Consider the following 25,976-nt stretch of genomic DNA (forward strand, 5'->3'; position numbering starts at 1 on the left):
AGGAAATCATCTCCCCACAGAGGACAGAGCGCAGAGTAAAGCCAGTGGAGGCTGGAGGGGTTCAGGCCGCCTGATTGGAAGCCCAGCTCCACTTCCTTCCAACCAGGCAAGCCCCTTCCTTTCTCTGGGCCTGTTTCATCGTTTGGAAAATGCGTATATGTGTCATGTACTTGCCCAGAGAGGCTCACTCATTTACCCAAAGTCACACAGCATGGGATGGTGAACCTGGATTTGAATCCCATTTGGGCCCAGCCCCCACTCCCTCCAGGAACCGTTTGCTCAGCAGCGGGGCTTGTTCTCATGGGCAGCTCAGAAACAGAGCCAGGCACTGTCCCCCCGGACCAAGCAGTCGCATCTCCCTTTTCCACCCTCTGTCCTTCATAATCCTGCCAGGCAGCAGCCACACCACCCCTGAGCTTCTCCCCTTCCTTCTACTGCAGTCTCCCTCCTGTTCCCCAAACGAAATGGTTTCAGGGGAGGATATACTCAGAACAGGCCTTGAAGAGGCCAGGCGAGGTGGTCACCTCTGTAATCCCAGCACTTTGGGAGGCCGAGGTGGATGGACCATTTGAGATCAGGAGTTCAAGACCAGCCTGGTCAACATGGTGAAACTCCATCTCTTCTAAAAATACAAAAAAAAAAAAAAAAAAAAAAAGTAGCCAGGCGTGCTGGTGCATGCCTGTAATCCCAGCTACTAGGGAGGCTGAAGTGGGAGGATTGCTTGAACCCTGGAGGCGGAGATTGCAGTAAGGAGAGATCGCACCACTGCACTCCAACGTGGGCGGCAGAGCGAGACTCCATCTCAAAAAAAAAAAAAAAAAAAAAGATATTAAAAAAAAAGATATTAAACCCTGCACTCTTTATGATGGTCCTCAGGCCCTGTGTGACTGCCCTACCCACCCATCTCCCATCCCAACCCCCTTATCTGGCTCCAGCCACGCCAGCCTTGCTGCGTTTAGAACAATAATGCATCAAGCGTGTCCCTGCCCTGGGAACTTTGCACTTGCTGTTCCAGAAGCTTGGAACGCTGATCAATTTCCTTGACAGTGAAGGGGACGGGAGGCATGAGTCATGGGGCTTTCTGGAGGGGTAGGAGGCCTAGATTTGGGCCAAGGAGACATTCAGGCTTCAGGCCCTCATCCATGCTGGTCCTTCTTCCTAGGACACCCTCCCTGCCCCTCCAATGCACGACTGCCTCTTCCTCGGTTCTCCTTCCTTTTACCCTTTATTTCTTTGAGAGCGTTTATCGTGCCTTGTAACAGGAAACTTGTGAAGGAGGATCACCTGCTTTTCCAAAGCACAACCTCATACCTGTGCCGAGCTTGGTCCTCGGCATACCCTCGGGGCTAACAGTGCTAACCAGCAAAGAAGAAAATAGCATGCACTTGGCCCAAACAGCCCCAAGGAGGGTGTCAGGGAGGGGATAAAGCCATAGACTCAGTACACGCAGCCAATCAAGGGCCAGAGTTCCTGACTCACTTCCCATCCTAACAAACCTCTTGTTAGAAAGGCCTGGTCTGGAGCCCCCAGATAACAGGCGCAGAGGGGGAGGCTGGTCTGCTTGGGCACGACTTTCTCTGACTTCGAAAGGGAAGGAAGTACTTTTCCCAGTATCCAGTGACAGAACCACATATTGTGGGGGGACACCCGAGCTGAGGCTCCCTCTGGAGAGCATTCATCCCAGAGCCAGTTGTCCAGCATCAGAGGACTTTCACGATTGTTGGACACTGTTGTTAAGGACTTGATAAAGTGTTAACTGCCTCGCTTCATCCTCACAAGGCCCTGGTGAGATGGGAACTAGTATTTGCCCATTTTACAGATGAGCAAGTTGAGGCTCAGGAAGACAGAGTGACTCGCCCAGCACAGCACATGGCTGGAGAGTGGTGGGACTGGTGCGTGAGCCTGTCTGACCCAGACGCCAACCCTGAACCACCCTTTCCTGCCTCAGAATCTCTGGCTATGTCACAACCATCGGTAGTTTGGAAATGCTGAGTCCCGCTGACCTGCAACTTGCAAAGCAGGGGACCTGGAGAAGTGAGGATCGGGGTGGGCTGAGGATGGGGCTGGTGGGGCATGAGAAGGAGGTTCACCACCCTGGATGGCAGAGAAGGGGATGCAGGGAAGGGGATGGAGGGAACTTGGCAGAAACCACCCTCACATTCTGCCTGCTGCTTCCAAACCTCATCCTCCTGTTGCAGGGAAAATGACCACAAGAGCAAGAAAAGCAGCTCCTCCCAGCGCAAAGGCTGTCCAGGGACAATCAATGCCTCATCTACAGGCGTCTCCAGGCCCCGGGAGAACTGCCTTGCCTTCTCCTGGGGTGAATGTTTATAGTGGGTGGCTGGTCAGGCAGAAAACTTTCCTTTAATTTTGGATGACCACAAGGTGCCTACGAGTACCAAAAGGACACATTTGGACAATTTTCAGCTGCCCAAACCTAATCATCATTGCAGTGACAGCAATAGCCGAGGCATACACTGGGCTCACTGCATACCGTGTGCTGCTCCCGAAGAAGTAGGTAGTGCTCATCCTCCCCATCTGACAGATGTAGAAGCCAAAACTCAGAGAGTTTAAGTCACTTGCCCATAGTCATACAGCTTGTGAGGGATCAAGCTGCGATTGGACGCCCTTGCAGTCAGACCATGGGGTTGGCGCATTGTATTGCTTCTAGAACCAAATAGTGCTTTGATCTCTGAAGGACAGCCCTACACTCAAGACACTCCCACACAGGACGGAAGCCTGGTGCATATCCTCAGTTCACGCTCAACCTAGTTCTGACCCTCCTCTGCCCTTGTTCCTTGGACAGTCCCCCATGTATTTGAAAATGTGTCTGTCTCCCCAGCTTGACCGTGGGCACCTCTGAGGGTCCAGCCTCTTTGCCCGGAGATTCCCTTCCTGCATCTGACTTGGAGACGATATTAAAATACACTGGCTGAGGTCAGGTGCAGTGGCTCACACCTATAATCCCAGCACTTTGGGATGCCAAGGCAGGAGGATTATTTGATCCCAAGAGTTCGAGGCCAGCCTGAGCAAAATAGTGAGACCTCATCTCTACATAAAATAAGAAAATTAGCCAGACGCAGTGGCTCACGCCTGTAATCCCAGCACTTTGGGAGGCCGAGGCGGGCGGATCACGAGGTCAGGAGATCGAGACCATCCTGGCTAACACAGTGAAACCCCGTCTCTACTAAAAATACAAAAAACTAGCTGGGCATGGTGGCGGGCACCTGTAGTCCCAGCTACTCGGGAAGCTGAGGCAGGAAAATGGCCTGAACCCCGGAGGTGGAGCTTACAGTGAGCCAAGACTGCGCCACTGCACTCCAGCCTGGGCGACAGAGTGAGACTCCATCTCAAAAATAATTAAATAAATTTTAAAAATAAGAAAATGCCCAAGTGTGGTGGCACGCACCTGTAGTCCCAGCTACTCAGGCGGCTGAGGTGGGAGAATCGCTTGAGCACAGAAGGTCAAGGCTGCAGTGAGCTATGATTATGCCACTGCACTCCAGCCCGAGTGACAGAGCAAGATCTTGTTTCTTTAAAAAATAAAATAAAGGCCATGCACGGTGGCTCGCACCTATCATCCCAGCACTTTGGGAGGCCAAGGCAGGTGGATCACTTGAGGCCAGGAGTTCAAGATAAGCTTGGACAACATGATGAAACCCCATCTCTACTAAAAATACAAAAAATTAGCCGGGCGTGGTGATGTGCACCTGTAATCCCAGCTACTTAGAAGGCTGAGGCAGGAGAATGGCGTGAACCTGAGAGGAGGAGGTGGCAGTGAGCCGAGATCATGCCACTGTACTCCAGCCTGGGCAACAGAGACTCCATCTCAAAAAAAAAAATAATAATTCATAAATAAAATAAAAACACTGGCTGAATAAAATTCAAATGCCTGCCTGCCAAGTGGATAGGGATCTTACCTAGAAGGGACCAGGGAGCCCCGGAAGGTTATAGAGCACCTCTCTTCACAGGATGGTTGTGAAGCCTTCCCAGGTCCTGGGCCCTACCCGTGGCAATTGCATCACACATATTAAAATGCATCCACTTTCTGTGATTTTCATATACATGAGCTCATCACAGTTGAGGTCCAGATGACAGCCTGGCATGAAGTTGCCCTTGGTAGGCGTTGAATTCAACATTTGTTCATTTTAACTCTGCAGGTTTCTTTTTTTTGGTTTTGTTTTTGAGATGGAGTCTCACTCTTTTGCCTAGGCTTGAGGGCAATGGCACGATGTCGGCTCACTGCAACCTCCGCCTCCTGGGTTCAAGAGATTCTCCTGCCTCAGCCTCCCCAATACTTGGGATTACAGGCACCCACCAACATGCCCGATTGATTTCTGTATTTTTAGTAGAGACGGGGTTTCACCATGTTGGCCAGGCTGGTCTCGACCTCCTGATCTCAAGTGATCTGCCTGCCTCAGCCTCCCAAAGTGCTGGGATTACAGGCATGAGCCACCGTGCCTGGTGGCTTTTCGTTTCTTTTTGTATTCTGGAATTATCACGTTTATTTTCTTTCCTTATTAGACATTGCTGTGACCCTTGAGAAACTGTGGGCCTCGGGCACCCTACCCTGGGAAAGGCCCTGGCAGAGACCAAACAGGCCCTGCCCCTGTGCCTTTGGTACCTCCCAGGGTCCTAGAGCATGAAACAGCTCACAGGACCTTTCTGTGTTGGAAACCAGCTCCCACCAACCACTAGTTTTGTTCCTGCCTAAGAGCCTCAGCTGCTAACTCCTGTCCCTAAAGTTGGCTTGACCACCCACAAATGAGACCTGAGCCTCTCCCTGCTAAACAAACACATGGTTTGGCGCTCTCAGGGACACAAGGCCACAGAAGGATTCAGTTACAGCCCTTCTGCCAGGTGGCTGGAGAGGACATCCAAGCCTGCCTGCTCAGAAAAGGAAGTGGTTCAAAGCCCAGAGCCCACAGCTGCAGGGCCACGGTGGGGCAGGCAGGGACCAGTCAGGGCTGCCTCTTATGGGTCCCCACCTGCAAAATCCATATTGACACAATTAGCGTGTGGAGATGGGAGGCTCAAGCTAAATAGCCCTGAATTCCCACCCAGACTTGCCCAATTCCAGGCTGGGTAACCCCTCTCTCATCTGTAAAATGGAATAATCATAGAACCTCCCAACCAGCACTCAGGTGGCCTGTTTCACTCCTTCAAGCATCACAACTGCTGAAGTAGGGTCATCAGCTCCTGACATCCCTGAATTTGCAGTGATTTGCAAAATGCCTCGTACATAGTTGACACTCAATAGACATTTACAGGGTGAATGAATGAACAATGGCATAGCACCGCCCTTAAGAGAGTGGGCTCTGGGCTCTGGAGTGGGGTCTCTGCTCTGCCTCTCATCAGCTGTGTGACAAAGTCATCAACCTCTCAGTGCCTTAATTCGTTTGTGTATAAAAGGGGGAGTAAAAGCCGGGTGCGGTGGCTCACGCCTGTAATCCCAGCACTTTGGGAGGCCGAGACGGGCGGATCACGAGGCCAGGAAATCGGGACCATCCTGGCTAACACGGTGAAACCCGTCTCTACTAAAAAATACAAAAAAAAAAAAAAAAAAACTAGTCGGGTGAGGTGGTGGGTGCCTGTAGTCCCAGCTACTCTGGAGGCTGAGGCAGGAGAATGGCGTAAACCCGGGAGGCGGAGCTTGCAGTGAGCTGAGATCCGGCCACTGCACTCCAGTCTGGGCTACAGAGCAAGACTCTGTCTCAAAAAAAAAAGGGGGGGGGGGGAGTAAAAAAAGTAGCTACTTTGCTACTTGTTAGAGGAATAAAGGAGTCAGCTCATGTAATGTCCTTAGAGCAGTGCCTGGCACATGGTTCCTTCTACATCGCCATTTGTTAAATAAATTTAAATTTTAAAAATGAGTGAGATTCTATAAAGTACAAAAAGCTATTTCTGCTAATCACTTGACAGATGATCCCTCCTCCCCTCCTTCCTTCCTTCCTTCCTGCTCTTCCTCATCCAAATTCAAAGGAAGCTGGAATGCCACTTACCCCAAAACGTCCAGTAAGAATGCAGAAAGAATATCCCAACTGCACCAACATCTTCCAGCCCCATGCTTTCCCTTCCCTTTTCTATTCTGCAGACCTGATTTGGGGCCCTGGTCACTATGCAGCCACTAAGTAAGGTGCCCCCATCCCCTGTCATACTCTTCAGGAGTCTCCCTGTCAACCCCCTTCCTTCCCCATGCAAGTCTAGGGGACCACAGCACAGATGTGATATCAATCTACTCAACTCCCCCAACTCTTTTTTTTTTTTTTTTTTTTTTTTTTTTTGAGACGAAGTCTCGCTCTGTCACCCAGGCTGGAGTGCTGTGGCTGGATCTCAGCTCACTGCAAGCTCCGCCTCCCGGGTTCATGCCATTCTCCTGCCTCAGCTTCCCGGGTAGCTGGGACTACAGGCGCCCGCCACCTCGCCCGGCTAGTTTTTTACAGCTTTTAGTAGAGACGGGGTTTCACCGTGTTAGCCAGGATGGTCTCGATCTCCTGACCTCGTGATCCGCCCGTCTCGGCCTCCCAAAGTGCTGGGATTACAGGCTTCAGCCACCGTGCTCGGCCCCAAATCTTTTTTTAAAAAATTGAAATATGGGCATCTACCCAAAGAAAAATAAGTCATCATGTGAAAAAGACACATACACATGTATGTTTATAGCAGCACAGTTCACAATTGCAAAAATATGGAGCCAACCTAAAGGCCCATCAACCAACGAGTGAGTTTAAAACACGCGCTATATATACACCGTGGTATACTACTCAGCCACAAAAAGGAACAAAATAATGTCTTTTGCAGCAACTTGGATGGAGCTGGAGGTCATTATTCTAAATGAAGTAACTCAGGAATGGAAAACCAAATAGCATATGTTCTCACTTATAAGTGAGAGGTAAGATATGAGGATGCAAGGTGGGTGTGGTGGCTCACACCTCTAATCCCAGGACTTTGGGAGGCTGAGGCGGGCGGATTACTTGAGGTCAGGAGTTTGAGACCAGCCTGGCCAACGTGGTGAAACCCCATATTTACTAAAAATACAAAAATTAGCTAGGCATGGTGGCACACACCTGTAATCCCAGCTACTCAGGAGGCTGAGGCAGGAGAATCGCTTGAATCTAAGAGGGAGAGGTTGCATTAAGCCTAGATCACAGCACTGCACTCCAGCCTGGGTGACAGAGTGAGACGCCATCTCAAATATATACATATATATATTATATATATATATATATATATGAGGATGCAAAGGCATAAGAATGATATGATGGACTTTGGGGACATGGGGGGGAAGACTGGGAGGGGGGTGAGGGATAAAAGACTACACATTAGGCACAGTGTACACTGCTTGTGTGACAGGTGCACTAAAATCTCAGAAATCACCACTAAAGACTTTCTCCATGTAAAAAAAAACTGTACCCCAAAAACTATTTAAAAATAAATTTTAAAAATATATAATTCTCGTATCATATAATTCACCCTTTTAAAGTATGCAGGTCAGGCCAGGCGTGGTGGCTCACCCTGTAATCCCAGTACTTTGGGAAGTGGAGGTGGGAGAATCGCTTGAGCCTAGGTGTTCAAGACCAGCCTGAGCAACATAGCAAGACCTCATCTCTACAAAAAAATAAAACACTAGCCAGGCATGATGGTGCGTGCCTGTGGTCCCAGCTACTCAGGAGGCTGGGATTGGAGGATGGTTTGAGGCTGCAGTGAGCTATGATCCTACCACCGCACTCCAACCTGGGTAACAGAGAGAGACCCTGTCTCAAAAAATAAAATATAAAGTATGCAGTCCAGTGTGTTTTATTCAGTACATTCATGAACTTACAACCATCACCACTACCTAATCCAGGATATTTTTATCACCTTCAAAAGAAACCCTGTATCCTTTAGAAGTCACCCCCATCTTCACCCCCTCCCCTGCCACCCCAGTCCTAGATGACTACTCATCCTACTCATCTACTTTCTGTGTCCATGTATTCCCTTCTCTGGATAGTTCCTAGAAATGAAGTCATATAAGGCCTGGTGAGGTGGCTCACGCCTGTAATCCCAACACTTTGGGAGGCCTCGTCAGGCAGATCACTTGAGGTCAGGAGTTCGAGACCAGCTTGGTCAACATGGTGAAACCCCATCTCTAATAAAAATACAAAAAATTGGCCGGGCGCGGTGGCTCAAGCCTGTAATCCCAGCACTTTGGGAGGCTGAGACGGGCGGATCATGAGGTCAGGAGATCGAGACCATCCTGGCTAACACGGTGAAACCCCATCTCTGCTAAAAATACAAAAACTAGCCCGGCGAGGTGGCGGGCGCCTGTAGTCCCAGCTACTCGGGAGGCTGAGGCAGGAGAATAGCATAAACCCAGGAGGCGGAGCTTGCAGTGAGCTGAGATCCGGCCACTGCACTCCAGTCCGGGCGACACAGCGAGACTCCGCCTCAATAAAAAAAAAAAAAAAAAAAAAAAAAAAACATTAGCTGGGCGTGGTGGCATGCGCCTGTAGTCTCAGCTATTCAGGAGGCTGAGGCACAACAGTCATTTGAACCCGGGAGGTGGAGGTTGCAGGGAGCCGAGATTGCATCACTGCACTCCAGCCTAGACAACAGAGCAAGACTCTGATCAAAAAAAAAAAAAGAAAAGAAAGAAGGAAGGAAGGAAGGAAGGAGAGAGAGAGAGAGAGAGAGAGAGAGAGAGAGAGAGAGAGAGAGAAAGAAAGAAAGAAAGAAATCACGTAAGACATAGCCTTCTGCCTCTGACCTCTCTCACTCAGCACAATGTTTTCAGCCCATCCGTGTTGCCGCATCATGCTTCAGTGCTTCCTTCCTTTTTACTTCTGAATACTGTGCCGTGGGATAGACCCCCCAACTCTTAGTAGGGGTGCTCAACTAGAGCTTGAATGAGTCATCAGCCACTCAATGGCAGCAGTGTCACCCAGCTGATGAAGGGAAGTGGGCCTGGCAGAACCAGGCTGACACTGTTCCGGAAGCCCTGAGATGACTGTTGCAGACAATCCATCATTGCAGCTGTACCCAGATGGCCCTGGAGCTGAAAAGCCACTGCTCATCCCAGCAAAGCCAGCCTGGGACACACATGAGATGGAGACACAGGGTCAGAACAACCTCTGTAGCCAGGGCACCTGGACTCAATGAGAGGACAAGGGCGGGGCCTGGGGGAGTAGCAGAGACACAGCACAGGGTCAATATGTGACCCCAGCTCTGCCACTTGGCAGCTGGATGTCCTCAAAGCAACCTCTCTGAGGCTCAGTTTTTCTCAGAAAAAAAAAAAAAAAGAGGAAAAGGATGCTGACTCAGTTGGGCCTGTTTTATTCCTTCATGCATCACAACTGCCAAAGTAGCATCATCAGCCCCTGACATCCCTGAATCTGCAGTGCTTTGCAAAAATGCCTAGCACATAGTCACCATTCAATAGACATTTACGGGATGAATGAATGAACAACAGCATAGCACTGCCATTAAGAGTGTGGGCTCTGGAGTTGCTGCAACAATTAAAGGGACAATGCCAGGTACCACATAGTTGATTTTTTCTTAATGGACAAGAGCAAAGCAATGGGGACTTGAAACAGATATTTGTACACAAATGTTCACAGCAGCATCACTTACACAATAATCAAAAGGTGGAAACCACCCACGTATCCATCAACACATGAGTGGATAAATGAAAGGCGAGGGAGTCATACAATGACGTATATATTCAGCTTTAAAGAGGAGTGAGGCACTGGCACCTGCCACGACACGGCTGAACCTGAAAGACATCGTTTCCAGTGAAATAAGCCAGACACAAAAGGACAACTATTGTATGATTCCTCTTCTATGAGGTACCTAGAATGCTCAAATTTGCAGAGACAGAAAATGGAATAGTGGCTAATAGGAGCAGTGGGGAGCAGGGAGTGGGGAGTTAGCGTTTCATGGGTAGAGTCCAGTTTGGGATGATGAAGGGGTTCTGGAGATGCACGGTGCAGACAGTTGCACAATAATGCAAATGTACTTATGCCACTGAACTGTACACTTAAGACACTTAAAATGGTAAGATTTATGTTACGTGTATTTCATCACAGTAAAAAAATGTAGAGTGAGACCAGGTGCAGTGGCTCACACCTATAATCCCAGCACATTGGGAGGGCAAGACAAGAGGGTCACTTGAAGCCGGGAGTTTCAGAGCAGCCTGGGCAAAACCCCTATCTCTACAACATATTTTAAAATTAGCCAGGTTTGGTGGCACCTATAGTCCCAGCTACTCAGGTGGCTGAGGTGGGAGAATCGCTTGAACCCAGGAGGCTGAGGCTGTAGTGAGCTATAATTGCACCACTGCACTCCAGCCTGGGCAGTTAAAAAAAAAAAAAAAAAAAGAATAAGCCACCTCCTAGATGGTCTACAGCCCTATCAGAAGCATTTGTCATGGTTTGGAATAGGACATTATGTCTGCGTTTGTTTATTTACATTCTCAATGCCACCATCTCTATGCAGGTTTCATTTACCACTGAATTCCCTGGTGCTTTATACAACACCTGAGACATTGTAGATATTCAGCCAATATTTGTCAAATGAATGAAAGAAGGAAGGAATGAGTGAATAGCCAAGTGCCAGGGAAATAAAATAGGAAAATGGAACCATCTTTCTATATATCCCTGGGAGATTAAGGCACATAAATACTGGTCTCCCTAGTCTCAGAGTGAGTGGACCTACATCTACACTCCCGGGAGACATCAGCAGGTGCACAGCCCAAAGCTCTACCTTCAGAGAGCTAGGTTCTGGAAGATGCTTGTTGGGCAGGTGAATAAATGAGTAACTCGCCTCAGTTGTCAGAACAGGGTTTATCCACAGGGACTGAACAATGAATCAGCCATGAACAAAGCTGGAGACGGACAGTTTTGCCTGTTTTTGTTTTGTTTTGTTTTGTTTTTGTTTGTTTGTTGTTGTTGTTGTTGTTGAGACAAGGTCTTGCTTTGTCGCCCAGGCTGGAGTGCAGTGGCAAGATCATGGCTCACTGCAGCCTCGACCTCCTGGGCTCCACTATTCCTCCTGCCTCAGCCTCCCAAGTAGCTAGAATTACAGGCACACATCACCATGCCCAGTTAATATTTTAATTTTTTGTGGAGACAAGGTCTCACTATATTGCCCAGGCTGGTCTCAAACTCCTAGACTCAAACAATCCTCCTGCCTTAGCCTCCCAAAGTGCTAAGATTATAGGCATCAGCCACCTCCCCCGGCCAATTTTGCCTGTTTTTTAACAAGTTCCCTATCCCATGGCTGCAATAAGACCAAAGTCAGCTAGTTTTTTTTTTTTTTTTTTTTTTTTCACTCTGTCACCAGGCAGGAGTGTAGTGGCACGATCTTGGTCTCTGCAACTTCCGCCTCCCGGTTCAAGAGATTCTCCTGCCTCAGTCTCCCGAGTAGCTGGAACTACAGGCGCGTGCCATCACATCCAGCTAATTTTTGTATTTTTAGTAGAGACGGGGTTTCACCACGTTGGCCATGCTGGTCTCGAACTCCTCACCTCGTGATCCATCTGCCTCGGCCTCCCAAAGTGCTGGGATTACAGGCGTGAGTCACCACACCCGGCCAGGTCTAGTTCTTACTGGTTCCTGCTTCTGCACGCTTGGATGTACCTTTGGGCTGGAAGCTGTGTCCCCTCCACGTGAGGACTCATCCTCAGAATGCCTGGCCTCTCCGGCACTGGGAGAACGTCAGCCCGTGCCACCCATGTGTGCACAAACCCACTGCAGAGTCTCACCCACACGTCAAGAGTGGGGCCCGGGAACTCCTAGGATCAGCTGGTGCCCCTGACAGCTCCGGGAGGGTGGATGACTTAGCGAGGCCAGCCCAGAGCAGCTTGATATTTACATGGTATGTCAGGATCTTGCGCAGAGGGGAAATGCTATTTTAAATTTTCCAAGCGTCTCAGGAATGCCTCTGGACCTCCAACGCCTCTGCTTCCTGGCCTCTGAGGACGCTGCCAGCCACTTTATAACTTGCACTAGGGTCCAGTTGAGCTAGTTCACTTCTTTGAGAGACAAGTTCCACTCCATTGGCCTTTGCATAGGCTAAACCCTGCCCAACACCCCCCACCTCCCAACTCCCTGCTTCCCCACAACTCTCAGCCTGGCTGGCTCAAATGACCCTCCTATGGCCCCCAAAGGGTCCTTCCTTCTTTGTGTTCCTACAATGCCCTGTTATTCCCCATGACGAATGGTTCTACATGACATTCGCCTGTCACCCCCTCCCCCAATAGACAATACTGGGGGCTGCATAAGGGAAGAACCACATCAAAAAAACCAGATGGGCCAGGTGCAGTAGCTCATGCCTGTAATCCCAACACTTTGAGAGGCAGGCAGTTCACTTGAACCCAGCAGTTCAAGACCAGCCTGGGTAACATGGTAAAAACCCATCTCTACAAAAGATACAAACATTAGCCTGGCGTGGTTGTGGGCGCCTGTAGTCCCAGCTGCTTGGGAGGCTGAGGTGGGAGAATCGCTTGAGCCTGCAAGGTCGAGGCTGCAGTGAGCTGTAATCGTGCCACTGCAACCCAGCCTGGGTGACAACCTGAGACCTCTCTCAAAAAAAAAAAAAAAGAAAAGAAAAGAAAAAGAACCAGACAAGGCGGACACAGCCTTGTCTTCCTGGGGCTTCCCTTAATGAAAAATACCGATATAAGCAAGTAAACGAGCAAATTCTATGTAAACAAACAAATGAACAGAATAAGGATGCATTTCAATAAGTACTAGATCAGGCCGGGTGCAGTGGTTCACACCTGTAATCCCAGCACTTTGGGAGGCCAAGGTGGGTCGATCACCTGAGGTCAGGAGTTCAAGACCAGCCTGACCAACATGGTGAAACCCTGTTTCTGCTAAAAAACAAAAATTAGCCGAGCATGGTGGCTTGTGCCTGTAATCCCATTTACTTGGAAAGCTGAGGCAGGAGAATCGCTTGAACGTGGGAGGTGGAGGTTGCCGTGAGTCAAGATCGCACCAATGCATTCCAGCCTCGGCAACAAAGCAAGACTCTGTTTCCAAAAAAAAAAAAAGTACTAGATCTGTGCACATTTAAGCGTCTAACATTGGAGAAAAAAAAAAAAGTACTAGGAATCCACCTAGCACAGCCTTTAGCACACAGCAGAAACTCAAAAAATATTTGTGGAATGTACACATGCATGAATGCACACATAAATGCACACAGAAACGAATGAATGAGGGCCTTACGCTTATTTCAGGGCCTTCTGAAATCAGAAGACCACTCCGCAGGGCAGTGGATCACCTCTGTTCTCCCAGCCCAAATCAGAGCAGCAGTCAAGGTAGAAAACATTGCTTGCCTTAATCTGTTAGCAACAGGATCAGACGACGGGCTCCAGGGAGCTAATTTAAACTCATTTAAATAAGGCCCCTGCCGCTTTGTTAAAACTACGTCCATAACAGCAAATCCAACTGTAACTGCTTTTGGCCGAAGCCACAATAATTTACCTTCACAGGCTGCTTCTTGTTAACAACGCATTGGCTAAATTACAAGCTGTTTATCAACACAACAAGGCCAGGTCTTTAAATATTTTAACACTTAATTGCTGCAAGACAGAACCTCACCTCCATAACCCTTCCTCCACAGGAAAAGCCTTTTGCTTAGGAAATTCTACTCCAAGCCATCTTCCTTATTTAGGTTTGCAAAACAGAGATGACCCAGAGCTACTGGGTTTTGGGGCCCCACAGGAACACCTGGGCAGTGGCTGGACACAGGACTGCTGCTGGTGCACAGATGTTTATGGAAAGTCAAGGCCAGGCACAGTGGCTCATGTGTGTAATCCCAGCACTTTGGGAGACCAAGGCAGGAGGATGGCTTGAGCCCAGGAATTTCAGACTAGCATGGGCAACATAGGGAGAGCTCATCTCTATAAAAATATTATTTAAAATTAGCCAGGTGTGACTGGGCACCGTGGCTCACGCCTGTAATCCTAACACTTTGGGAGGCCAAGGCTGGTGGATCATCTGAGGTCGGGAGTTTGAGACCAGCCTGACCAACATGGAGAAACCCCCGTCTCTACTGAAAATACAAAATTAGCTGGGTGTAGTGGCACATACCCGTAATCCCAGCTACTTGGGAGGCTGAGGCAGGAGAATTGCTTGAACCCAGGAGGCAGAGGTTTCAGTGAGCTGAGATAGTGCCATTGCACTCCAGCCTGGGCAACAAGAGTGAAACTTCATCTCAAAAAAAAAAAAAAAATTAGCCAGGTGTGGTGGTGAACATCTGTGGTCTTAGCTATTTAGAAGGCCAAGACAGGAGAATCACTTGACCCCCAGGAGGTCAAGGCTGCAGTGAGCCATGATGGCACCACTGCACTGCAGCTTGAGTAACAGAGCAAGCTATCTCGAAAAAGAAATGATAAAATAAAATAAAATAAAATAAAATAGAGACAGAGAAAGGGAAGGGAAGGGGTCACTTGAGGTCAGGGGTTGAAGACCAGCCTGGTCAACACGGTGAAACCCCGTCTCTACTAAAAATACAAAAATTAGTCGGGCATGGTGGCGGGCACCTGTAATCCCAGCTACTCAGGAGGCTGAGTTGGGAGAATCGCTTGACCCTGGGAGGTGGAGGCTTCAATGAGCCAAGATAGAGCCACTCTATTCCAGCCTGGGCAAGAGAGCAACACTCTGTCAAAAAAAAAAAAAACACGAAAGTCAGAGCCAGAATCCAGAAAGTCTGACTGTGAGCTCTGGCTGTGGGATCAGATTCCCTGAGTTCAAATCCCAGCTGTCAAATGTATCCCCTAAAATAGATATGTTGAAGTCCTAAGCCCTGGTACCTGTGAGCGTGACCTTATTTGGAGACAGGGTCTTTACAAGAAATCAAGTTAAAGCGAGGCCATCGGAGTGTCCGTATAAATTCAGTATGACTGGTGTCCTTATAAACAAGGGGAATCTGGACACAGCTGGTCACCATGTGAAGATTGGAGTTCTGCTGCCCCAAGTCAAGGAACTATCCGAGGCTGGGAGAGAGGCCAGGAGCAGATCCCCTTCTAGAGAGAGAGAGTGTGGGCCTGCCCACACCTTGAATTCAGACTTCCGGCCTCCAGAACAGAGAGGCAACGACCTTATGTTATTCTAAAGTCACCCGGTTTGTGGCTCTGTGGGACTATAAACACTGGTCACTGAGGGACAGTCTCCTGGACCTTGCTGAGCCTTAGTTTCCTCTTCTGCTACAGATCAGGCTGCTATAATTGACCTGCCTCTGAGCTGGCCTAAAGGGCTGGCCACAGGTAGTGTTGAGTAAACGCTCCCGGGCTTGGCCGGTGTGCCAGGGGCCAGGGTCTGTGGGCTTGGGCTGTGTTCTCCTTTGCAGGGTCCTGAAGGGGTAAAGGCATCCTGATGGTAACTGCTTCTGCTGGGACCACGCACTTGGCCCAGATGCCACCCCAGTAACTTCAGATCCTCCATCCAGCTCTGAAAAATGGTAGAGCTCGTAGTTGCGGTATAAATTCTGGGACCGAACTGCCTGAAGTTGAGTCCCCGCCTGCTACATGTTTGCTTTGGAGCTTTGGATAAGCCTCTCCTTAGTGTCCTCCTCTGTCGAATGGGCTACCCACAGAACTCATCTCATGGGGTGGCTATGAGGACTTAATAAGTGAATAGACTCAGAGCAGTGTCTGGGCCCGGGCACGGTGGCTCATGCCTGTAATACCAGCACTTTTGGACACTGAATCAGGTGGATTACCTGAGGTCAGGAGTTCAAGACCAGCCTGGCCAACATGATGAAACCCCATCTCTACTAAAAATACAAAAATTTAGCTGGGCATGGTGGCGGGTACCTGTAGTCCCAGCTACTCAGGAGGCTGAGGCAGGAGAATCATTTGAACCCGGGAGGTGGAGGTTGCAGTGAGCTGAGACCATGCCATGCACTCCAGCTGGGGTGACAGAGCAAGACTCCGTCTCAAAAAACAAAACAAAATAGAAAAGAACAGAGACTGGAACGTCAGTGCTGTGTATGAGTTTAAATAATTTTTTTAACATTTTTAAAGTATTTTTTTAATTTTATTTTTTGAGGCACGGTCTCACTCTGTTGCCCAGGCTGGAGTACAGTAGCACCATCACAGCTCACTGCAGCCTCAATCTCCTGGGCTCAAGTTATCCTCCTGCCTCAGTTTCCCAAGTACCTGGGACTGCAGGTGTGCACCACCACACCCAGCTAATTATTTTATTTTTTGTAGAGATGGGGTCTCCCTATGTTGCCCAGGCTGGTCTCAAACTCCTCAGCTCAAGCAATCCTCCTGCTTCTGTTTCCTAAAATGCTGGCATTACAGGTGTGAGCCACACAACTGGCCGTAAATAAAATGTAAAATAGAATCTTCAAAAACCCATTGAATAACCAGCACCATTCACAACAGAGATTTCTTTGGAAAGAATATGTTCCTACAAAAACTTGCGCATAAATATTTATAACAGCACTATTCATAATAGTCCCCCCAAATTGAAAACAACTTAAATATCCATCAACTAATGAATGATAAAGAAAATGTGGTCTATTCAGATACAGTGAAATATTTATTTAGCCATAAAAACAAAGGCAGAATCTATACATGCTAAGATGTGGATGAACCTTAAAAACATTGTACACTCAGGTGTCTTCTTATCGCCAGACACATTCAAGATGTGTACGTTAAAGATACATAGCTTTTTATGTGTCAATCACACCTCAATGAGGTAGTTTTAAAAAAAATATTATGGTGGTCAGGCGCAGTGGCTCACACCTGTAATCCTAGCACTTTGGGAGGCCAAGGTGGGCAGATCACTTGGGGCCAGGAGTTCGAGACCAGCCTGACCAACATGGTGAAACCCCATCTCTACTAAAAATACGAACACTAGCCAGGCGCGGTGTTGGGCACCTGTAATCCCAGCTACTACGAAGGCTGAGACAGGAGAATCTCTTCAGCCTAGGAGACAAAGGTTGCAGTGAGCCAACATCATGCCACTGCACCCCAGCCTGGGTGACAGTGAGACCCCGTTTGGTGAAAAGAAGTAGGCCAGGCGCGGTGGCTCAGGCCTGTAATCCCAGCACTTTGGGAGGCCGAGGAGGGTGGATCACAAGGTCGGGAGATCAAGATCATCCTGGCTAACATGGTGAAATCCCGTCTCTACTAAAAATACAAAAAATGAGCTGGGCGTGGTAGCAAGTGCCTGTAGTCCCAGCTACTCGAGAGGCTGAGGCAGGAGAATGGCGTGAACCTGGGAGGCGGAGCTTGCAGTAAGTCGAGATCGCACCACTGTACTCCAGCCTGGGCAACAGAGAGACTCCGTCTCAAGGAAAAAAAAAAAAAGGCCGGGCGCAGTGGTTCACGCCTGTAATCCCAGCACTTTGGGGGGCTGAGGTGAGCGGATCACGAGGTCAGGAGATCGAGACCATCCTGGCTAACACAGTGAAACCCCGTCTCTACTAAAAATAGAAAAAATTAGCCGGGCGAGGTGGCGGGCGCCTGTAGTCCCCGCTACTCTGGAGGCTGAGGCAGGAGAATGGCGTGAACCTGGGAGGCGGGGCTTGCAGTGAGCCGAGATCGCACCACTGCACTCCAGCCTGGGCGACAGAGCGAGACTCCATCTCAAAAAAAAAAAAAAAAAAAAAAAACACGCCTGTAATCCCAGCACTTTGGGAGGCCGAAGTGGGCGGATCACCTGAGGTCAGGAGTGAAGAAGAATTGGGGAATGTGCTGAGGCCTGGAGCAGAGATAGCGCCTGTGGGTCAGGTTCGTTATTTATTTATTTATTTATTTATTTATTTATTTATTTATTTTTGAGATGGAGTCTCACTCTGTCACCCAGACTGGAGTACAATGGCATGATCTCAGCTCACTGCAACCTGTCTCCCAGGTTCAAGCGATTCTCCTGCCTCAGCCTCCAGACTAGCTGGGATTACTGGCATGTGCCGCCACACCTGGGTAATTTTGTATTTTTAGTAGAGAGGAGGTTTCTCCATGTTGGCCAGGATGGTCTTGATTTCCAGACCTCACGATATGCCTGCCTCGGCCTCCCAAAGTGCTGGGATTAGAGGCATGAGCCACCACGCCTGGCCCTGGTTCTTTACCACCCACTTGGGAAAAGAGACAAATAACCTAGACTCAGCTCACAATGGGCTGGGCAGAGCATGGTTCAGGACTCAGGCTACCTGACCCCATACCCTAAGCCTTTGTGTCCTCTGTGCAAGGACCTCCACAAAGACACCAGCACCCCACACACCTTCTGGGACCTCGGCATTCAAAGGACTGACGGACCCTCTCCGACACTGGATACTCCAGCTGCCTCCCTTGTCTTAATTGTTTTTCTCTGTTTACCAAGACAATGAAAGCTTATTGTTTGAACCCAATGATATAGAATGCTATCAAGAAAGAAAGGAAGGCTGGGCGCAGTGGCTCATGCCTGTAATCCCAGTACTTTGGGAGGCCAAGGTGGGAGGATCACTTGAGCCCAGGAGTTCAAGACCAGGCTGGGCAATATAGTGAGACCTCATTTCTATAAATGTATATATAAATCTTTATATATTAGAATCTAAAAACTAGCTGGGCATGGTGGCGCATGCTTGTACTCCCAGCTAAGGCTGTACTCTGGAGGCTAAGGCAGGAGGATGGCTTGAGCCCAGGAGTTCAAGGCTGCAGTGAGCCATGATTGCATCACTGCACTCCAACGTGGGCAACAGCGCAAGACCCTGTCTCAAAAAGAAAGAAAAAAGGGAGTAAAAGGCTGGGCACGGTGGCTCATGCCTGTAATCCCAGCACTTTGGGAGGCCACGGTAGATGGATTACTTGAGGTCAGGAGTTCAAGACCAGCCTGGCCAACATGGTGAAACCCCGTCTCTACTAAAAATACAAAAATTAGTCGAGTGGGGTAGTGCACACCTGTAATCCCAGCTACTCAGGAGGCTGAGGCAAGAGAATCGCTTGAACCCAGAAGGCGGAGGTTGCAGTCAGCCAAGACCATACCACTGAACTCCAACCTGGATGACAGAGTGAGTGAGACTCTGTTTTAAAAAAAAAAGCTGGGGGAAGGAAAGATCCCCTAGAATCCTTCCCTTTAGAAGCAAAATTCGTGGGAAGGGATTTGGAGAGAAATCTCCATGTATTTGACTAGACAGATTTTTGAAGTGAGAGTATTACTTTAAAAAAATTTTTATAGCCAGGTCTAGAAAGGTTACCTTAAAGCACAATTTCGTAATCAATTACTCGAGCCCAGTTTCAGTCATTTGTGTCATTGTCAGTGGATTTTGAAGAAGCCAGGGGCATTTTGATTCTGAAGTCAGTTTTGTTAAACAGAAAAACTGAAAGGCCAGCTTTTCTGGTCACTCGGATGCAGTGAAAACAGCTGAGTTCATCTGAAACTTCCCCTGCATCTGACCCAAACTGAGGGCAAGTGTTTAACTGAGAAACAAAGACAAACATTAAGTATAGAAAACCCCTTTTGTGCCTCCACAGTGTGCAAGTTATGTTGAGTTATGCAGCTATTTTGGGGACAATAATGTTTTGTAAACAGTCGGCAAAGTGGCTTTGTTGGCAGTGTTGCTGTGGCTTGGGAACATTTCACAGAAAAGGATTGTATGGAAGATAGAATGACACGGTTGTGGCAGTCCCTTTGAAAAATACAAATGACTTAAATTAAGGCAGGTACAGATAAGATTTTTTTTTTTTTTTTTTTTTTTTTTGAGACGGAGTTTCACTCTTCCTCCAGGCTGGAGTGCAATGGAACGATCTCAGCTCCCTGCAACCTCCACCTCCTGGGTTTAAGCGATTCTCCTGTCTCAGCCTCCCGTATAGCTGGGACTGCAGGTGCTGGCCACCGTGCCCAGCTAATTTTTGTATTTTTAGTAGAGATGAGGTTTCACCACATTGGCCAAGCTGGACTCGAACTCCTGACCTCAGGTGGTCTGCCCTTCTTGACCCCCCAAAGTGTTGGGATTACAGGCATGAGCCACCTTACCCCGCCCCAGATAATAACGATTTGAAAGCCTTTTTTTCACTCTACCCACAGGTGTCAGTACCTAGAAACTCAATAGTGAAGGGAGTAAATGGAGCTCTGCCTTCATTCATGGAACATGAAGCTTACAAAATATGTTTAATATACCCAACAAAGGCAATGCAAATACATTACTAGTGCTATTCATATAGTTTTTCTGTTGTTTTGTTTTCTTTTTTTTTTTTTTTTTTTTGAGACAGTCTTGCTCTGTTGCCCAGGCTCGAGTGCAGGATGGTGTGTCCAGTCCTGTCTTACTCTACGAATAAGTGCCCAGCCCCCATTTTCTTTATTTGTGAAATGGGGATGAATATATGCGCCTCATAAGGTTGTCATGCAGATGAAAAGTGATTGTGTGTGTGTGTGTCTTTTTGCCTCGCACAGGGTCCAGTCCTACCAAGTGACAATAAGTGGTCGATAAACATGAATAATCACTCTTAGTTTAAGGCTCTGGTAGCTCACATGTTCTAAGACCCAAGCATTTGTTCATTCATTCATAAGAAGAGAGAAACTGTCCCCACCCTTCTCTGACAGTCCAGGGACCTATGGTTCTCTGCCACGAAGGTGAGACACATTAACTGTAGGATAGAAAACCATCGACTGCATTTGTTTAACAAATGCCAACTTAATTTGTCATGTTTAAGGTTCTCAAAAGTATTTACAATCATTGCACTTGAAAATACTTGAAAATAAGCCATGTCCTATACCCAATCATGCTGCTATAAAGACACACACACACATATGTTTATTGTGGCACTATTCACAGTAGCAAAGACTTGGAACCAACCCAAATGTCCATCAATGACAAACTGGATTAAAAAAATGTGGCACATATACACCATGGAATACTATGCAGCCATAAAAAGGATGAGTTCATGTCCTTTGTAGGGACATGGATGAAGCTAGAAACCCTCATTCTGAGCAAACTATCGCAAGGTCAGAAAACCAAACACCACGTGTTCTCACTCATAGGTGGGAATTGAACAATGAGATCACTTGGACACAGGGTGGCGAACATCACACACTGGGGCCTGTCGTGTGGTGGAGGGAGGGGGGAGGGATAGCATTAGGAGATATATCTAATGTAAATGATGAGGTAACAGGTGCAGCACACCAACACGGCATATGTATACATACATAACAAACCTGTGCTTTGTGCACATGTACCCTAGAACTTAAAGTATAATAAAAAAAAAAAAAGAAGAAAAAGAAAAGAAGCCATGCCCATGAATGTAGCACTTAAGGCTATATGAATGGGGGCCAGGTGCAGTGGGTCACACCTTTAATCCCAGCACTTTGGGAGGCCAAGGCAGGTGGATCACTTGAGGTCAGGAGTTCAAGACCAGCCTGGCCAACATGATGAAACCCTGTCTCTACTAAAAATACAAAAATTAGCCGGGCGTGGTGGTGTGCATCTGTAATATCAGCTATTCAGGAGGCTGAGGCAAGAGAGTGGCTTGAACCTGGGAGGTGGAGGTTGCAGTGAGCCAAGATAGCGCCACTGCACTCCAGTCTGGGCAAGAGAGTGAGACTCAGTCTCGAAAAAATACAAGAAAATGGGGCTCAGAAAAGTTCAGCAACTTTTGTTGTTGTTGTTGTTGTTGAGACAGAGCCTTGCTCTGTCAACCATGCTGGAGTGCCACGGAGCAATCTTGGCTCTCTGCAACCTCCACCTCCTGGGTTCACACCATTCTTCTGCCTCAGCCTCTCGAGTAGCTGGGACTACAGGTGCCCGCCACTATGCTCGGCTAATTTTGTTTTTTGGATTTTTAGTAGAGTTGGGTTTTCACCGTGTTGGACAGGATGGTATCGATCTCCTGACCTTGTAATCCACCTGCCACAGCCTCCCAAAGTGCTGGGATTACAGGTGTGAGCCACTGCGCCCGGCCTAAGTTCAACAACTTTCTGGGCCGGGCGCGGTGGCTCAAGCCTGTAATCCCAGCACTTTGGGAGGCCGAGACGGGCGGATCACGAGGTCAGGAGATCGAGACCATCCTGGCTAACACGGTGAAACCCCGTCTCTACTAAAAAAATACAAAAAACTAGCCGGGCGAGGTGGCGGGCGCCTGTAGTCCCAGCTACTCGGGAGGCTGAGGCAGGAGAATGGCGTGAACCCGGGAGGCGGAGCTTGCAGTGAGCTGAGATCCGGCCACTGCACTCCAGCCTGGGCGACAGAGCGAGACTCCGTCTCAAAAAAAAAAAAAAAAAAAAAAAACAACTTTCTAAAGACATATTACCAGAGCATGGCAGAGCACAGCGGAACCCTAAAGCATCTGAATTCACATCCCTGGATCTCTTCACCATCCCCTGGTGTTCCACTTCCATTACACAGAAGCAAAGTCACACAGCCACAGGCAAAAACAGTAATGATCATAGCTGGATCTCAGTGAGCATTTGATCTGCACCAGCCCTGTACTGGGAGCTTTATACACATTGATTCAACCCACAGCATGACACCAGGATTTGGAACCCAGGAGATTCCCATTTTGGTGATGGGGGGTTGGAGGCTCATGGAGGTGAAGCAACTTGCCCCACAGACACTCAGCTAGTCAATCGGGGAGGTAGAATATGACCCTAAGCCAGCTCCTGCCTCTTCACTGTCCTAAAACCATCTGCCTGTAACAGCACAACGTATGTGGATGATTTCAGTGATGCTTTTAAATCCTCTGTGTGACAATAAACTTATATGCATGTAGATCCATAGAATAAGACAAGACTGGACACACAGACACACATAGCCACCAAGAGATGTGAAAGTCCCTGGATAGAAGGCTGGGGTTAAGCAGTCAGTGCTGGGGTGGGACAGACGGGGGTAGATGCTAATGTTTCTTACACTTTCAATACGTTAATTTATAAGACTTCGGTGCAATAACAGGGACAGCATATTTCATGAGCTCCTTCTGTGTGCCCGTCACACAGCCAGGAGCACCAAGAATTATCTCATTTACTCCTCCTGGCAACCTCATAGCATTGTCCCTGTGTTACTGAGCAGGGAAGTGAAGTGCTGAGAGGCAGAGGGATGGAGCCAAGAAGGAATTCCACATCCACCTACCTCCAGCTTCTGCCCCCAGGATGCAAAGACCGGTGATCCAGGGGGCCAAGGATCTGGCAGCCAATTCTAGGCCTCCAACTGACTTGCTGCACAATACAGAGTACATCACAAAGCAAACCTACCCACTCATTCTCTCTCTCCTCCCTGTATCAGCTTCCTTGAAGGGGAGGGAAGGGGGTCTGTGAGCAGGAGGTCTCTGTGGTTAAATGTGAGGTTCTAGAGTCTCCTATATGGGGATCTGAGCCCTGACTCCACCTCTTCCTAGATACAGAACTTGGTGTCATCTCTTCACCTGTCAAAGCCTCAGTTTCATGGAGGTTAAATGGGAATAATAACAGCTATTGGGAATTGGAAGAAACATCATCTGTCAAGACAGTGCTGTAAACATTCAATGAACAGCTGCTGTCATTATCACCACCATTCCATATATCACTGTGATATGCCATTATACGAAACGATGGCAGTGGCTTGGCCCCTGATACCTTTGTTTTCTATCAGGAGAATCTAAAGTAAGGGAGCAGGTCAGCTTCAACAAGGAGAAGGAAGAAAGACTTTGTGTTTTGGTCACTGGGCCGAGGATAGGATGGTCGTCACTGGTTAGAAGTTAAACCCACTGGGTCAGCTGAGTAGCTCACTAATTCCTTCTGATCTGGGAGTCTAAGGAGCTCCATCTTCCTCTCGACATAGCTGATCTCAAGTCCCTCCAACTGTCACACAGGGGGCCCAAGAATCAGGAGTCACTCACCGCCATGACCAGCTCAAATGGGTACTTGTAGACTCGGACAGGAGACTGGTATCTCTGCACCATGTTCACGCTGGAGCACCAACAGAAGTCACTAGGTGTGCACGGAGCCTGGGGCGAGGGGTAATTGGTAGGTCGCAGGTCCCACCTCAGGAAGCAGGGACACCACCCACCAAGTGTAAGGGGCAGCCCCTGGCCCCACGCACACAGCTCCCCAGCCTTCAAAGTGAGAAGGTTGAGATGACCCCCAAATTACTCCAGGCCAAGCCCCAACAGCTTCCCTATCATTAGCCATGGTCCCAGACCACGCTCAGCCTTCCAAGAGCAGTCAGCACCCCCAAACATTCCTCTACCCCCACCTCTTCACACTGAGGGCCCCCAAAAGCCTCACTGCTACCCACACAGACACACACACGTTTGCAATTCTTACACTCCCACGGTTCTCTTCACGCATGCACCCCGCAGCTTGCCACAGTCGCCCACCCCCAAGTCTCCTTGCACCTGCCCTCCCATTTTCCTCCCAGACACCCTGACATACACACACAGCGTTCACCACATTTCACAGGCACTGTCTCTGCCACACACATGCACACACGCAGGTTTCCCTCCCACACGGGACTGCTTTTGCATACGCCTCCAACTTTGCACACACATCCAGCTCCCTGAAACACGCACCTGCCCAACTCCACACACACAATTCCCCTGGTGTGCACAGACGTGCACACACGCACACACACTCGGGCGCACATGCACACACACGTACACACACGTAGAGGCACTCACACATGCATGCACACACAGGTCCCCGCAGCTTTGCTCACCCTTGCTCTCGGGAGCCTTCGGGAACGCAGCCTAGGGCAAGTGCCTTGGAAGCCCTCCCGGCTCGGGAGCTGAGCGCTTACGGGCTCCCGTGGCCGCCTGGCCGGAGCGCAGCGCCTGAAGCGGGGCCCGATCGCGGCTCCCTAGCCTGGGGCGTCCCGCCTTGAACACCCTGCGGCCAGGACAGGAAGGCCGGAGGGGCGGGAGAAAGACCTGCCGAGCCGAGAGCTCTCCAGGACCCGGGACAGCGGAGATCCTGGCCTGGCCCCGCCCCTACCCTGGCCCCGCCCACGTCCCTGGCCATGGCCCCGCCCAGGTTGGCCCTGCCCCCTAACTGGTCCCTCCCCACTCTGGCCCCGCCCCAGACTAACTCCCCCCAACCGGTTATAGCCCCGCCCCTTATTTTACATGCATCTTCCTTGACCACGCCCTCAGCTCAGTCATTTCTCCAGATTGGTCACGCCTCAGGAAGTCCCCGCCCCCAAGGGCCTCAGCCTCGGGAATGATCCGGCCGTAGGAAGACCCCATTCTAATCTAGCTCTGCCGCCAAGCGGACCCTGCATCCGGGCCGACCCGCCCCTCTTAGTACTGTTTACATTTGTAAATGAGCACAGTTAACGTCTTTTCTTGCTCAAATTACCTCGCCCTTGTACCGCTGCACTTGGGTTTGACCGGCTCCTCCACCTGTCCCCACCCCAAGCCCCGCGCATGCACTTTCGCTCACTCTGCACACCTTCACAGAGCGCCTGCTGGGGGTCAGCAGGTCTGTCCAGGGGCTGGACAGCCGCCGGTGAGCCACAGGCACGAATCCCTGCCCTCGTGGAGTTTACACTACGGTGGGGAGACAGACACTCAATAAATAAGACAAATATATGATGTGTGAGGTAGTGAAAAATTCTAATGAGAGAAAAACAAGCAGGAAAGGGGCTCAAGGAGCCAGAGGAGAGAAAGGACAATTATAAACAGGTAAGAGGCCGGGCACGATGTCTCATGCCTGTAATCCGAACACTTTAGGAGGCCGAAGCGGGAGGATCGCTTGAGCCCAGGAGTTGGAGACCAACCTGGGTAACATAGCAAGACCCTATTTCTTTTTTCTTTTTCTTTTTTTTGAGACGGAGTCTCGCTCTGTCGCCCAGGCTGGAGTGCAGTGGCCGGATCTCAGCTCACTGCAAGCTCCGCCTCCCGGGCTTACGCCATTCTCCTGCCTCAGCCTCCCGAGTAGCTGGGACTACAGGCGCCCGCCACCACGCCCGGCTAGTTTTTTTTTTTTTTTTTGTATTTTTTTAGTAGAGATGGGGTTTCACCGTGTTAGCCAGGATGGTCTCGATCTCCTGACCTCGTGATCCGCCCGTCTCGGCCTCCGAAAGTGCTGCGATTACAGGCTTGA

The 25,976-nt window shown here is 49.2% G+C and overlaps 1 protein-coding gene across 2 annotated transcripts in view; it reads right to left on the minus strand.

Moving 5' to 3' along the window:
• SEC14L5 (SEC14 like lipid binding 5) overlaps positions 1-24,797 on the minus strand; it is a 63,189-nt gene extending 38,392 nt beyond the window's left edge. For both annotated transcript variants that reach the window (XM_030925296.1, XM_010353877.2), the window contains exons 1-2: positions 24,592-24,797; positions 23,774-23,881 (exon numbers count right to left, since the gene is read on the minus strand). In XM_030925296.1, coding sequence (XP_030781156.1) covers positions 23,774-23,836 — 63 coding nt within the window. In that variant the 5' untranslated portion in view covers positions 23,837-23,881; positions 24,592-24,797. The remainder of the gene's footprint in view (positions 1-23,773; positions 23,882-24,591) is intronic.
• Between the last annotated feature and the right edge of the window lie 1,179 nt (positions 24,798-25,976).

Source organism: Rhinopithecus roxellana, chromosome 20 (genome assembly GCF_007565055.1).
Source record: "Rhinopithecus roxellana isolate Shanxi Qingling chromosome 20, ASM756505v1, whole genome shotgun sequence".
NCBI lineage: Eukaryota > Metazoa > Chordata > Mammalia > Primates > Cercopithecidae > Rhinopithecus > Rhinopithecus roxellana.